The following is a 15646-nucleotide window of genomic DNA, read 5'->3' as shown; positions in this document are numbered from 1 at the left end:
TTGAACACCGGATGTAAATATGATCTTGTTTCAGCTCTATTACGCTTTCGAATGTTTACAGAGTACAATAGACAGGTCTGTAAAAACTCTTATCTAACTCTAGTAAATAACCCTATTTATAGGGAACCGAAAGCGTACAAAAAATATACTAAGGCCTAGACACTTAAGCTTCGAATAAAAGCGCCCTAGTAAAATACATTACAAAACATTCGAAGAGATCAAAATACATTTCGACTAATACAACAATTCGACCCTTACACAAAGACATTATGGATTTCTTCAGAAAGGTTGAGGTAAATATTCCCCTTCTTGATGCAATTAAACAACTACCCCGATATGCTAAATTTTTAAAAGAGTTATGTACTTCAAAAAGAAAATTAAAAGGAAACGAAACAGTTAAAGTAAGCGAGAATGTTTTAGCTGTTTTACAGAAAAGGCTACCCCAAAGTGTAAGGATCCAGGAGTATTTATTGTTCCTTGCAAGTTGGGGAACCTTTCAGTGCCATGAGTATGTTGGACTTGGGAGTTTCTATAATTTTTTTTCCATATTCACTTTTTAAAACTATCGGGGTAGGGCCATTAAAAAGAACAGGAGTCATCATTCAGTTAGTTGATCGTTCTCTGGTGCACCCAAAAGGTGTGCTGGAAGACGTTTTGGTTCAAGTGAATGAACTCATATTCCCAGCTGATTTCTATGTTTTGGATATGGGAGATGACGACTCACCAAATTCAGGATCCATTCTTTTGGGGAGACCATTTTTAAAAACTGCCAGAACCAAAATAGATGTTTATGATGGTACTCTTTCAATGGAATTTGATGGTGAAGTTATCACCTTCAATATTTATGATGTCATGTGTTATTCTGATGATGTTTCTGCCCTTAGTTTCATTGATGTAATTGAACCATTATCTGCAGAATATTTTGAGATTGCTAACCGTGAGTCACTAGCATTAGTGCTCCACAAAAATTTGTCTATTAATGCAGCTCAAGTTCTATCAGAAAAGTATGTGGTTGATAAAGAAGTTAAAGAGATGGCAGCTCATATGGACCAGCAGAGCAAGTTGAGGTATGGTACCCAAACTCTTTAATTACCAATTTCTAACTCCAAGATTTTTCCTTCTGTAGTGCAAGCTCCCATCTTGGAGCTAAAGACACTTCCTGAACACCTGAAATATGCATATCTTGGAGAAAAAGAAACATTACCAGTTGTCATATCCAACAAGTTGTCAGAAAAAGAAGAGTTAGAGCTAATCACAATTTTGAAGGAGTATAAAAGCGCAATTGGGTGGACTATTGCAGACATCAAAGGACTCAGCCCATCTCTTTGTATGCATAAATTTTTGATGGAAGAAGATTATAATCCATCGCGAGAAGCCCAACGCAGATTAAACCCACCAATGATGGAAGTGGTTAAAAATAGGTTATAAAGTTATTGGATGCTGGGATGATATACCCAATTTCTGACAGCAAGTGGGTCAACCAAGTTCAAGTTGTACCCTAGAAGGCTGGAGTGATAGTGGTGGAGAACAAATAAGGAGAGTTGGTTCCAACTCGAGTTCAGAACGGATGGCGTGTTTGTATTGACTACAAAAAATTAAACGCAGCCACCCGGAAAGATCATTTTCCTCTCCCATTCATAGATCAGATGGTAGAAAGGCTTGCTGGAAAATCTTACTACTACTGCTTGGATGGATTTTCAGGTTTCCATCAGTATCCAGTTGCTCTAGAAGACCAGGAGAAAACAACTTTCACCTGCCCTTTCGGGAAATTCACGTATAGACATATGCCCTTTAGGCTCTGCAACGCACGCGCTACCTTTCAAAGGTGTATGGTTAGTATATTTTCTGAGTATGTCGAAAATACCATAGAAGTCGTCATGGATGATTTTACCGCCTATGGAGACTCCTTTGATATGTGTTTTAAAAACCTCGCAAAAATTTTACAAAGATGTATTAAAACAGACCTGGTCTTAAATTTTGAAAAATGTCACTTTATGGTTGACCAAGGTCTGATTCTTGGACATATTGTTTCAAAAAGAGGTTTGGAAGTCAATAAAGCAAAAATAGATGTCATAAAAAGCTTACCCTACCCGAAGAATGTTCGGGAAGTGTGTTCCTTTCTTGGTCATGCAGGGTTTTACAGGAGGTTTATAAAAGATTTTTCAAAGATATCAGTTCCCATGTGCCACTTACCGCAAAAAGATGATGAATTTGACTTCAATGAAGATTGCAAGAAGGCTTTTGATGTGCTGAAAAATCTTCTTACTTCTGCCCCCATCATTCAGCCCCCAGATTGGAGTTTACCATTCGAGATAATGTGTGACGCCAATAACACTGCTGTTGGAGCTGTTTTGGGACAGAGAAAAGACCGGATTCCCCACGTTGTATATTATGCATCCAAAACTTTGGATAATGCCCAAGAAAATTACTCCACCACAGAAAAAGAGTTGTTGTCGATCGTCTTTGCATTGGAAAAATTCAGACAATATTTGTTGGGCACGAAAGTTATAATCTTTTCTGATCACGCAGCTATTCGATACCTTCTTGCCAAAAAAGATTCAAAGCCAAGGTTGATTAGATGGATTTTGATACTACAGGAATTTGATATAAAGATCAGGGACAAAAGTGGGAGAGAAAATTTGGAAGCTGATCATTTAAGCCGACTCACTCCACCTGAAGACCCGACACCGATCTCTGAAACATTTCCTGACAAGCATCTATTCGCTGGTCAAAACCCTCCTTGGTTTGCTGATATAGTGAACTACTTGGTCTCCAGAGAACTCCCTTCAGATCTCACCCGAGCCCAGAAAGATAAAATAAAGAAGGAGATGAAAAGATATGTCTGGGACGAGCAGTATTTATGGAAACATTATGCTGATCAGGTGATTAGAAGATGTGTGCCTCAAGATGAAGTCAAGTCAATTCTGAATTTCTGCCATTCAGAAGCTTGTGGAGGGCATTATGGTCCACAACGAACCGCACGCAAGGTCTTGGACAACGGTCTTTATTGGCCTCATATTTTTCGTGACTCATTTCTATTTTGCAAAACTTGTGAAAGGTGCCAAATGACTGGGTCTTTGACATCTTGTAATCAGATGCCACTTACTCCAATCTTAGTATGTGAAATCTTTGACGTTTGGGGTATAGATTCCATGGGTCCGTTTCTGTCATCGTTTGGGTTTGTGTACATCTTACTTGCTGTGGACTACGTGTCTAAATGGGTCGAGGCATAAGCTACACAAACAGACGATGCCAGGGTTGTAGTTGATTTTGTCAAGACAAATATATTTGCTAGGTTTGGGACACCAAAGGCCATTACTAGTGATCGGGGCACACATTTCTGCAACCACACCCTCAAAGCAGTCCTCAAGAAATATGGTGTCACACATCGGGTATCCACAGCATATCGCCCGCAAACCAACGGGCAAGCTAAAGCTTCAAATAGACAGATTAAGGGCATTATAGAGAAAACCATCAATCCAGTCAAGAAATATTGGAGTATTCGATTGGATGATGCGTTATGGGCTCACCGGACAGCATACAAAACTTCTATTGGTATGTCACCATATCAAATTGTTTTTGTTAGACCTTGTCGATTACTAGTTGAATTGAAGCATCGAGCATATTGGGCTGTCAAAAACTTGAATATGGGCATGGATGAAGCTGGTAAGAAAAGAAGATTGGATATTTAAGAGTTAGCAGAAATCCGGAATGATGCTTACAAGAACGAAGCAATCTATAAGGAGAAGACGAAAGCGTTTCACGACAAGATGATCTGGCGAAAGGTATTCACTACTAGTCAAAATGTACTCTTATATCACTCTTGTTTCAAACTTATTTCCGGTAAATTGAGGTCTCGTTGGGTGGGACCTTTTGTTGTTACTAACGTGTTTGATTATGATGCTATAGAAATTAAGAGTGAACAAACAGGAAAGATTTTTAAAATAAATGGTCATCGTCTCAAACCATTTTACAAAGGGTTTCAAGTTACAAATGAAGAAGTGGAGGTAGTCGAGGTCCCGACCTACCGCAATTGAGGAAACCAAGTAACAATGCCGAGCCAACGACAATAAAAACGGGCAGCTTACCGGGAGGCAACCCGGGCGTTTGTTTTGGTTTCGTTTTTTTTTTGCAACTTCTTTTCAATTTTTGTGTGTTTTTAGCTACTTAGGTCGTCTCTTTTTAACTAAATCATGTTTTTAATATAAAAAGGAACATAGAGAATTTGAAAAAAGTTGAAAAATGCAGTTTTGGTGGAACCTGCGATCGCAAGTCACGTCTTTGCGATCGCAGGGTATGTTTTTTTGGTCTCAGAAGATCGTCGAGGATTTTTTGGAACGATTTTTGACGAAAAAAGGGTCCATGCGATCGCAGGTTTAGCCCATGTGAGCGCATGTATCAAATGTTTATCACGATTATACCCTCGACCCCTAAAAGAACAAAATCAGGTCTTTTTCCACAACCTGCGATCGCAGGTTCAATATATGTGATTGCATGTATCAGTTTTTAGCATCCTGCCACACCTTTGAACGTTGAACGATCGATTCCAGCCATTTTAGTAAAACCTGCGATCGCAGGTTATATACATGCGATCGCATATATCAAGATTACTTATTTAAAACGTTACCTGCCTCAATAAAAGCCAAACGGTCATTTTTAAAAAAAAATATATGCGATCGCAGGTCCTCCCTTTGCGGTCGCAGGTAAGAGTTTTCATATATATATATATATATATATATATATATATATATATATATATATATATATATATATATATATATATATATATATATATATATATATATATATATATATATGTGTGTGTGTGTGTGTGTGTGTGTCGCAGGCTTCATTTTAACCAACACAACTCCAAAAATTCTCTCAGGATTTCACTAGTTTTCGAGTTCTCTCACCAAAAATCATTCAAATCGCTCATTTTTCATCCAAATCAAGCAAATAAGGTATCAATCTCTTCTGTTTTACTCCTACAACATCTTTATGGTAACAAAATCATGTTTTCACGGTTGAAATTCTCCAAAAATCTCATTTTGTTCATTTGAAATTTGAAATTTTGTGAGTTTCTTTTTCAGATCTACGCTCTGTTAGCAATCCGCACGCCACGAAAAGTTGAAACGTTTGCTCACGACGCAATTCAGAAGAGATTCGTCCGAACGAAATTTTAAAAATTAAAAATTTTTCAGGCACAAAAAATATACTGTGGCTCAGCACACAGTCAAGTATTGTCGTTCTGAAACTGAATTTTTGTTTTTGTTATATATTTGCGCGGGCTTGCGTATCCGCTTGGGAGTAGTTAGAAATAATTATTTTTGCTTGATTATTATTATTTTTTTTACCTGGAATTTGTGCCTACCTTGTCCCGCTTTTGACTTGAAAAAAAAATGCCCCCTAGACCATCTCTTTCACGCAGATAGGTTGACACTCCACAGCTGTCATACACTGTCTAGGTGGACAATGTCACTGTGGATTTAGGTTCACAGGCTGCACTCAATTGTTACCAGCGACTTCTCGACCGCGAGATTTTGCCACAAGCCTGGGCCCCTACCCGCATATTAATGCGGGAACTTCATATTGATGATGGTGTTCACGCTCTTTTTTCCAATATTGGCTGGGAGCGCCTATTATCTGCAGATTTTGCCACTTGTCCCCAATTGCCCCGAGAGTTTTTAGCTAGGGTCACTTATTCGAAGGTCACTTATTCGAAGGTCTATCCTGTTTCTTCCTGTTCCTTGTTTGGTTGTGGATTTAGAGTTAGGGTCACTTATTCGAAGGTCTATCCTGTTTCGGTTGCATGTAATTGGTATGCACTATGCAAGTATTGAATCAACTAATAACGATCATCTTATAAGTATCTTAGATTAGTACATCTATTAACTATTCGTTCCCCATTCTCGCGTAGATAGCATGGGTGGCTTTTATCTCCCTGGCGATCTGTACTATCCAAACCAAGGCATTGGAGGATGGCATGTTGATGAGCTGGAAGATGATCACCCAATCCCTTTGGATGATCACCTCGTAGAAGGCTTTTCAGATGGCTCCGACTCCGAACCAGAAGTCAACAACCTACCCCCAGTAGCTCCAAACCCCAACCCCCGTTCGGCATTTCAAGGTCCCACTCCCATGTGGGCAACAACCTTGAACCAATGGAGTGATGAGCAGGGTCAGCCGTTACCTTTCAATGGAGACCAAGGCTTCTACAACATAGGAGAGGGAAGTTCAGCTGACCGGGTCCTACCCATCATGGTCCGTAGGATTGCTCGGAACGTTGAGCAAGGTCATGCAGCCATCGGCAGAGTAGTAGAGATTGATTCTAACTCTAACCTTAACACGGTCCGCATTCGCCAACTTGAAGTGACTGTGGATAGGACTAGGAGGACCAATGAGGCTCTGCAGCAACAATTAGTTGCATCCCGGGCCGAAGTCATGGAACTCCGAGTGCGTCAGAGAGCGCATGAGCGACATGTTCAGGAAGTTGTACGTCAACTGGAAGACCTAAGGGTTCGTCCGAGAGACACCCGTCGCCGGTAGAAGATGTCAACTCGTCTTTACTTTTGAATTAAGGAATAGCCTTTCTTTCCTATGCTCTAGAGATCACTTGTCTGTAAAATATTCCTAACTTTTAAAAGTACTCTAGCTAGACTTTTAAACTGCCAACATTTTCCCCTAATGGTTTGATGTCAGACCTACTGTTAGGTCAACTTTCCTGAACTCATTTTACATCAGTAATACCAATAATATTGGCAGATATCTAATCTATTGGAAAGTTCTTACTCTTGTGTTTCCCTACTCTATTGTTATGTCACTACCTAACAGTTGGACTATGGCGATTTAGTCAATCAAACACTCTCATTGTACTTACAATTGATTCTTACGGTTATCATCGTTTCTATAAACTTTCAGTAAAAGATGTCGCCTCGCAAGCGTACGACCAGAAGCACGCCTGCAAGTCAAACTCCACCACCACCACCCCCTCCGCAGTTTGATGCGGTGATGTTTCAAGCAGCTGTGACCGCAGCTATGGCCCAAATAAATTCTGGTGACGCAAGTGGATCTGGAACGGGCACCAACTCTAGACATGGTGAAATCCACCCACGTACACATGGGTGTACCTATAAGGATTTCATGAACTGCAAACCAACATTCTTCAATGGGACCGGAGGCATCATTGCACTGTCCCAATGGATCGAAAGAACTGAAGTCATCTTCGAGATGTGCTCGTGCCCCGAAGAAAGCAAGATAAAGTTCGCTGCTTGCACCTTCACTGAAAGGGCCCTAACATGGTGGAATGGCCATGTCAAATCACTCTCTTTGGTAACAGCCAACGCCATGGGCTGGGACACACTGAAAGACCTTCTGACAAGGGAGTACTACCCTAGGGGCGAAATCCAGAAACTCGAGGAGGAACTCTGGAACCTCAAAATGAAAGGGACCGACATAGTTGCTTATACAGCCAAGTTCTGCGACTTGGTGACTCTATGTCCACCAACTTGGACCTCTACAAAACAACCCATGACAGTCTTGATTCATATCTACTTCCAACATATGACCGACTGTGGATGGTTTCAATAACTTAATCATTCAGGAAGAGCGACTTAGTTATTCTGGAAGTCAAAACATGCAAAGTGAAACACAAGAATAAATGAATCAAATATGGTATCAAATCCTATGAATATAAATAAACACTTTTATTTATCACCATACTGATTACTCATTATTCACTGTTTCGGTTTTATCAACTTTATACTTGAATTAAAAACACTAGTTGTCCCATGCTCCAAGCATGTACACTATGTTTTTCTTAAACAATAGCTTTGCCATACACCAAGTATGCACTCTATGTTTGTCTATGATCCTTACTTTGTGAAATAAACCAATTGAACATAATTTCAATGATTCTAATTTCACACTCCCAAATCCTTGTCTTAAATGTAAGAATTCCAAATTCCTATCATTTATCGAAATCTGTTTAGATTTTAAACTTATATGCAATGTTCCTCTTGTAATGATTATGCACAAAGCCACAAAGGCTTGGCAACAATCATTACAGAGTATCCCAATGGAGATCAATTCCATGGAAACGATGTCTCAAACTCAAAGCGCATTGCTTTGAACATGCTTCTTGAATTAAGTTTCTTTAACCTTACACAGATTGCTTCCACCTATGAAGACAACTCAATATTCCCATTTTGACTACCGCTTCTGAACAAGAGTTGCCTCTTTTCAGACTATGTCAATATGGTCCTTCCAATATTAAACATTATACTTCCAACTGTCCTTGAGCAACCAATCTTTGGTAAACCTTAGATTGTCCTCGACAATTGCTTAATCACTTTAGTCATATCTAATTCTAGACATTGTTCCCCTTAATTCCCCAATGCATTTGGAAAATTCAGAAAGGGTAAATATTATAGCACACGTAATCGATCTTGTACCCAAAGTAAATGGGACAGGATTCATGATGTTTCACATAAAGACATGGTTCTAGTCTTTTGCCATAATAATTTTTTGTTTGCCATATTCTCAAAATTTTACTATGAACAGGGATGCCGTAATCATAATCGAATTTTGAGAACGCAATATATAGAATTTCCTTAAGTTGAACCAATCCAACATGAAATTCATATATATATATATATATATATATATATATATATATATATATGTATATATATATATATATATTCTTGACTAAAGATGATTAAAATCTCAATCTAAGCTTAAAATCTCATTCTAAGCCTTTTAGAATTGACATGAAGTATAATATCCTCTCCCTTAATTATAGCAAAACAACTTTTTCAACCCCTGCAACCTCACAAATTGAAACTTTTGTTTTCTATAATTAACATTGCTAACTTGCAATACTTATCATCATTATCATGCTCCCACTAACATGATGATTATTAGCATAACACTCATGCTCCCACTAGCTTTGACATGTATCCAGAAAACAGTTGGACTTCTAGAAGTCAATACTTTATTGACATTCTTACCAAAGTTCAGATTTCTGATACTAGATTGCTTTGATAAGACTTTATCAAAATCATACACCTTATCTTAGATAGATCACAGGTGTGTCTAAACAATTTCAGAACTATGAAAAGGGATGCCATAATCATAGTCTCAATTGTTTAGACCTTTTGCCATCTGCTTCAAATCTACTTGGTGGAAGTGTTTCCTCACCATCATTTTCATGAATCGGAGAGAAACCTTATAACCCTTACATTTTATGGTGTATGTGTTCTTATCCATGTGAATCGTCAAAACCATAGTCACAAGACAAGGATAATGACAAATCCAAACTCATATGGACTGAACTTATGCAATCTTAACTTCTTGCCACCTGGCAGTACAGGGCCTGCCATTGCTTCCAAGTTGTTATCCAACCAATTGAGAACTTTCAAAACTCCTATGCAAAGCCAACTTTAACCGGAATGGGCACAGAATATGTCAACACGATAGGTTATAAACCTCAAGTCGTGTGCTAGTGAAGAACCTTAGGTTTTATTCTTGATTAGTTCTTGAAATTCGTTTTAGGATCTTTAAGACTCCCACTATCCTCTTGACATATAAGACTATCTTGCCAAATATTCAAGAGACAGTGCGGATTCTTTATCAAGACAAACACTTCACACAATTGGTCTTAGTTGGTCTTTGTTTTATCCAAAACATCACAACTTACCAATTTCAAATGTACAAGAGTAGGACACTTTTACTCTTACATTTGACAAGTGTTTTAAACCTTTCTCTAAGATATGTCACTCAAGTTACACTCTTGGAGTATGACTCTAAGAATTGTTTTGGAACGAAGTATGACTCATCTTCCTGATCTAACCATTTCAACAATTCATGACTCCTCTTCTTAGTCATAAGAATGCACTAAGATGACCTTTAGAGGACTAATTGTGATATGATTTCTAAATCGTTAAGATGATCACAAACATGATACTAAAGTACTCTCCCATCTTTTCAGATTTAAGAAACTTTTATCTTTCTGCCTAATTTGATTCTTCCCATTCGTTCTGCCATACATTGAGACTTTTCCAATGTTTCAGAATTATACTTAAACTTGTAAGTATAACCATATTTACTAAACTTTAGTAAATCAAATAGTCTTAACGAGCTTTGTGGTGGACATGACCAGTGCACAAGAATGTGTACTCGATCCCTTTAGTCCTTCACTTGACTCACACATCCATGTGAACAAGTAATTAGTCTTGATTTTCCAATGCTCGAAAGTTCTCATTTATCATACTATTCAACTTGCATGATTCCAAGTTTCGGTCCAATTGAAACTTGGGTAATGAGGAACTTTCCTGATTTGGTAAATTTAGATACTACCACAAATGAAAGAATCAAATCCATTTTCCAATATTGTTGTCAGTGGAATCATATAAGCAACAATTTTCCACAAATGTCATTGTAAGGATACTTCAAATAAATAAAATTAAACAATTTTCTTTTATTTTAAAACTTTGCGGAAAAACTTTTCCTTACAATCCACATGGAAAATTGTTGTTATCTATTCCTTAGCAATATATCATAACTTCTTAAGCAACTGCTCAAAATTCTGATGCGATCGAAATCCACCTTCGCGATCAGAATCAGCATATACTTCCTTTAAGATTTCTCTCTATTCTTTGATTCTTAAAACATCAACATGTGACCCAGTCACATCATGTAATGAGGATCTCAGAATAGAACTTAACAGAGTTAGATAATGGGCTCTACCTGATGTAGAGTCAAACTTATTGACTTTAACATCCTTAGGTAAATTTGGCAGCTTTGCAATCAACGCCCCTTCATTTGGCAAAATAAACATATGGACCCTTTGGTAATTGGACTATCTCAGACTTAGCCTTTCTCTTTACCATTTGGTCAACTGGGTTGACTATGGCCAATCCCTTTCCATTGGGAAGAGAAATTTTTTTTCTAGATTTCCAGTGTCACCATTGTCACTGTCCATAAAGTTTTTGGGAAGTTGATCTTCTAATCAAATTTGCTTTACTATCGTTCCAAATCATTGCTGATTCAGCAGCACCAAGCAAATAGATATGATCATTAAGGTTCATGTCATAGTCTGTTTCATAGTAGTCCCAAAGGAACTCACTATCTGACTTAGAAAGTGATTGAACATCCAACTTTCACAAGACTTTGACACCCAACTCTCATGGCTTGTCAATATGTGACTTTGAACTTGTGGATTAGGGAGAATAATTGGAGGAGGTGGAGGAAGAGAAGTATGACTTCCATGAGCCAAACTCGGGAAGTCATATTGATTAGGAAAGCTTGGTTTGGGAAGATCATTGTTGTCTAAACCAGACATCAACAATGGGAGAAATTCATGTAAAGTTGATTTAAGTCCTTAATATAACACCCAATATGATATATTAAGGCTAGGACCCAACAAACTATTTTATAACTTGGAAGAGGGATGCCGTAATCCAAGCTATAAAATATTTGAAGGTAGGTGAATGACAATTCACCAATTTCCACCAAGATAAACGAAATGTATTATTAGTTTTTAATTGGTTTTGAAACTCCTAGATTCTTTTGAGATTCATTGAACTTTTCAATGGCATGTTTCAATCTCGAGTGTGCCCTTCAGGTTTTGTGACTGGGATGCCGAGGATCACAAAACAAGGTGTGAAGTAACCATGCAAATATACTTGGTACCCTTAATATTTACCCCTCAATCGATGTGCCGGTTAACCGCACGAGCTCCACCGATACTATGATAAATATTAAGTTACCCTTTCCCTACTTTGTTAAATCCAGGTTAGTGTGCCGGTTAACCACACATGCTCCACTAACGGTTTAAACAAAGTGCAAAGTGTAATTTCATGGATTAGCACCTTATTCACATTTTCCTAAGTAACTAAGATTGGGAATTAATATAAGGTTTAGTTACTTAGTAGTTATCATTAATACTTTTAATGAAGGGAGAATTATAGTCCTTGTCCTACCCGTTCGGCTAACGACCCTCCACCGGTCAAGGAAGCGGTGGGTGAGAGTAGACACCCATTAAACTGCCATTTTATAGGCAGTAACCTTATACCCCCTTATAGACCGACTTCGTGAATGAGGCCTCCTATTGGTAAGACGACTTGCTCTTATACATATAATATATTAAACTTTTAATATTATAATAGTATAAGGGTGTATTTTAGACATTTAAAATACTTGGTGGTTTAATCTATTAATTAAACTAAACTTTTAATTTAATTAAACTCAAACCATATCTTTATTTATGGATTTAATAATACTCTTTTAATTAAACGCTTTAATTAACTATTAATAAAGTCCATAAGAGTTAATTTTAATTATTCAATAAAACATCATAATTCCAATTATTAAATTCAAAATTAAAACCATTTAATTAATTGTTTAAGTTATGAACCCAAGAGTTTTAGAATTCAATTCTTTTTTTCCATAAAAAGTTTTTCCAAATTCCAAAACTTGAGGGCAAGTTTTGTAACTCTTGAAAACCTTTGGATTCCATAACTTATGGAGTTAAATACTTGTTTTATGATGAAACTTTTCATGTTCCATAACATAAGAACAAGTTATGGAATTCTTTAAAACATTAACTCCAAATTTTGTAACTCCATAAAAACTTTAAATCAATTTTTTTTTAAAAAAAAACTTTCATATCCATAACTTATGGAGGTTTCAAAACACTTAAGATCACAACTTTAAAAAAAAAATTTAGCTCCAAAATTTTTTGACAAAATTTGTAACTCCTTAAAACATTTAAATCAAACTTTTAAAACTAATAAAATAATCATATCATTTTATCTTTTACTAAATTTGACCTAATTCAACTCATATAGCAAATGATTCAAAATTTACAAATAATTAGTTTTTCACACAACAAGTAATTATCTTAAAATTTGACAAACGTCATGTTTTTTTTTCCTTTTTTTTCAACTTGAAAATAAAACATTTGCATCAATATAACAGAAAACAACCCATGGCTCTGATACCACTGTTGGGTTTTGAGCATTCTAACACTCCTATGGTGTACATGCAACCCTATAAACCTTGGATCTATGTTTTCTCTATTATACATGCAAATATTAACTATTCCAAGGTTTCATCCTAACTAGTATATTATCAAGCACCTATACTACAAAGTTCTAGTTAGATGACATACCTTTTGATGTAGCTTGATGTCTTCAAGGTTTAAGAGCTTAGCCCCAATAGTGTGGAAGCCTCATATGGAATCACAAATCACCAAAACACCTTGGAAGAACTTGAGAGAATATGTATGCACAGTAAAATCGGCCCACTCTTATTTTCACACATTTGTGCCAATTTTGTGAGCCAAGGACCCCTTTATATATTATGGAGGATTAGGGTTACATCCATGTAAACCCTAATACCCATGACCTTTCATTTACATAGGATCCATGGGTTAAAAGCTCCATGGACCATCCATGAAAGCTTAGCCCAACCTAAATGAACTTGGCCCATTCCATATATATAAGAGTCCATATTTAATTAGTTCTTTTTGATCACTTAATTAATTCTAAATTAATTCTTCATCAATACTAATTAAATAATATGATTCCATATTAATATATTAGAACTTATAATATATTAATATCAATCATAAATATACTATTCTCAAAAGACTATCCATATAAATTGTGCCGGTGAAGTGCAACCCAAATGGACCATGCCGGGTCGGGTCAAGTACATACCAAATATAGTTATCGACTTAGACACTAATCCAACATAGTGCCCCCGTATCGAGGGAACGTTCTAGCATCACAGCCTACGACCTTTGCAAGGAATTGGCCCAAAGGTTGATTGATCATGAAGTTCGTTACACTCCATCAGCAACCACAACGGTTGCCACTGCACCGACCAAGACATCCGAGAACAAAAGGAAGCGGTGGGACCGAAAGAAGGGTAAATCAGCCCAATCCTCTTCAAAGAACCAACAAAAGGTGGCTGTCCATGCTGCCACTACTCCTGCTGCCCCTGTACCAGCCAAAATATATGCAGGGAGTCTACCCAACTGCACCAAGTGCTCTTTCCATCACAACGGCCCCTGCCGGAAATGCACTGCACTAATTGTGACCGGAAGGGCCATACCGCCCGGTTTTGCCGAACACCACCCAGACCCACTTCCCAGGTCCCCAGTTCGGGAGTAAGCCAGGCCTTCTACGGCTGTGTCAAGGTAGGACACTTTAAAAGAAACTGTCCAAAGGCTGGGAATGCAGGAGGAGCAGGCAGACTACTTGCTTTAACCACTTACTTAAACAATCACCGCAACCACTAAAAGAAACCTTCGTCGAAGAAATGGCTAACGGAAAAACAGAGAGTTCTAACGAGATCTACATAGGTTGTACCCTCACGCTAGATAACCATTCGTTTCCAATCGACCTCATACCAGTAGCAATCAAGAGCTTCGATGTCATTGTGGGCATGGACTGGTTGAGTCTCCATCGTACCGATATTCTGTGTTTCGACAAAGTAATCCGTCTGAACCTACCAAATAACAAAACCTTGTTGATCTACGGAGATAAACCCAATACGAGCCTTCGTATCATCTCAAGTATTCAAGCCCATAAATATTTGCGTAAGGAATATCGCGCGTTCCTTGCACACATCGTCGACACGAGCCAGAAAACAAAAGACCTGAAAGACTTCCCCGTGGTACGTGACTTCCCCGACGTCTTTCCAGAAGAGCTACCGGGATTACCTCCCCAACGTCAAGTCGAGTTCCGAATCGACTTAATCCCAGGAGCCACCCCCGTAGCCAAATCGACCTATCGTCTAGCGCCTGCTGAGATGCAAGAACTGTCCGGTCAACTTAACGAGCTGCTCAGCAAGGGCTTTATAAGACCGAGCTTCTCACCCTGGGGAGCACCAGTCTTGTTCGTGAAGAAGAAAGACGGATCGTTCCGTATGTGCATGCGATTACAGGGAACTCAACAAACTTACGATCAAAAATCGTTACCCTCTTCCTCGCATAGACGATTTATTTGACCAACTGCAAGGGGCGAGTTACTTTTCCAAGATTGATCTGAGGTCCGGGTATCACCAGTTGTGAGTGCTTGAGGAGGATGTTCCGAAGACAGCCTTCCGAACTCGTTACGGACACTACGAGTTCGTAGTAATGCCGTTCGGACTGACCAATGCGCCCGCAGTATTCATGGAATTAATGAATAGGGTATGCCGTCCTTACTTGGATCAGTTCGTCATCGTCTTCATTGATGACATACTTATCTACTCTCGAAGTAAGGAAGAACATAGCAATCATCTACGACAAGTCCTGGAAACCTTACGATCGGAGAAGCTATACGCGAAGTTCTCTAAGTGCGATATTTGGATCCGAAGAGTCGAATTCTTAGGACATGTGGTGAGCGAAGAAGGAATCCACGTGGACCCATCCAAGATTAAAGCCATTGAGAACTGGTCAGCACCGAAGACGCCTACGAAGATTCGTCAATTTCTAGGCCTCGCTGGCTACTACCGCAGGTTCATTCAAAACTTCTCTTGAATCGCGAGACCCCTGACTACATTGACCCAGAAAGGCGTGGCCTTTGACTGGGAAGAAAAGCAAGAGAAGGCATTCCAAACCCTGAAGCAAGCCTTATGCACCGCACCGATACTGTCC

The 15646-nt window shown here is 38.3% G+C and overlaps 1 protein-coding gene across 1 annotated transcript; it reads left to right on the top strand.

Moving 5' to 3' along the window:
* The first annotated feature begins 269 nt into the window (after positions 1 to 269).
* Positions 270 to 1428, top strand: LOC145131456 (uncharacterized). Its single transcript, XM_079066138.1, has 3 exons — positions 270 to 483; positions 575 to 1072; positions 1127 to 1428. Exons 1-3 carry the CDS (start codon positions 270 to 272, stop codon positions 1426 to 1428), a joined length of 1014 nt encoding a protein of 337 aa, XP_078922264.1.
* Positions 1429 to 15646: the final 14218 nt, after the last annotated feature.

This window comes from Lactuca virosa, chromosome 1 (assembly GCF_052849685.1).
Source record: "Lactuca virosa cultivar CGN04683 chromosome 1, Lactuca_virosa_CGN04683_v6, whole genome shotgun sequence".
In the NCBI taxonomy this organism is placed as follows: Eukaryota; Viridiplantae; Streptophyta; class Magnoliopsida; order Asterales; family Asteraceae; genus Lactuca; species Lactuca virosa.
Note: the sequence above shows the minus strand (reverse complement) of the source record. Positions and strands in the feature narration are given on the sequence as shown.

Bases quoted from the DNA above. Each gene is read 5' to 3' on its own strand.
- LOC145131456 (XM_079066138.1), top strand. From the start codon at position 270: ATGGATTTCTTCAGAAAGGTTGAGGTAAATATTCCCCTTCTTGATGCA. The intron at 484-574 runs GTTGGGGAACCT...CTATCGGGGTAG, and splicing joins GTATTTATTGTTCCTTGCAA to GGCCATTAAAAAGAACAGGA. The intron at 1,073-1,126 runs GTACCCAAACTC...TTCCTTCTGTAG, and splicing joins GCAGAGCAAGTTGAGGTATG to TGCAAGCTCCCATCTTGGAG.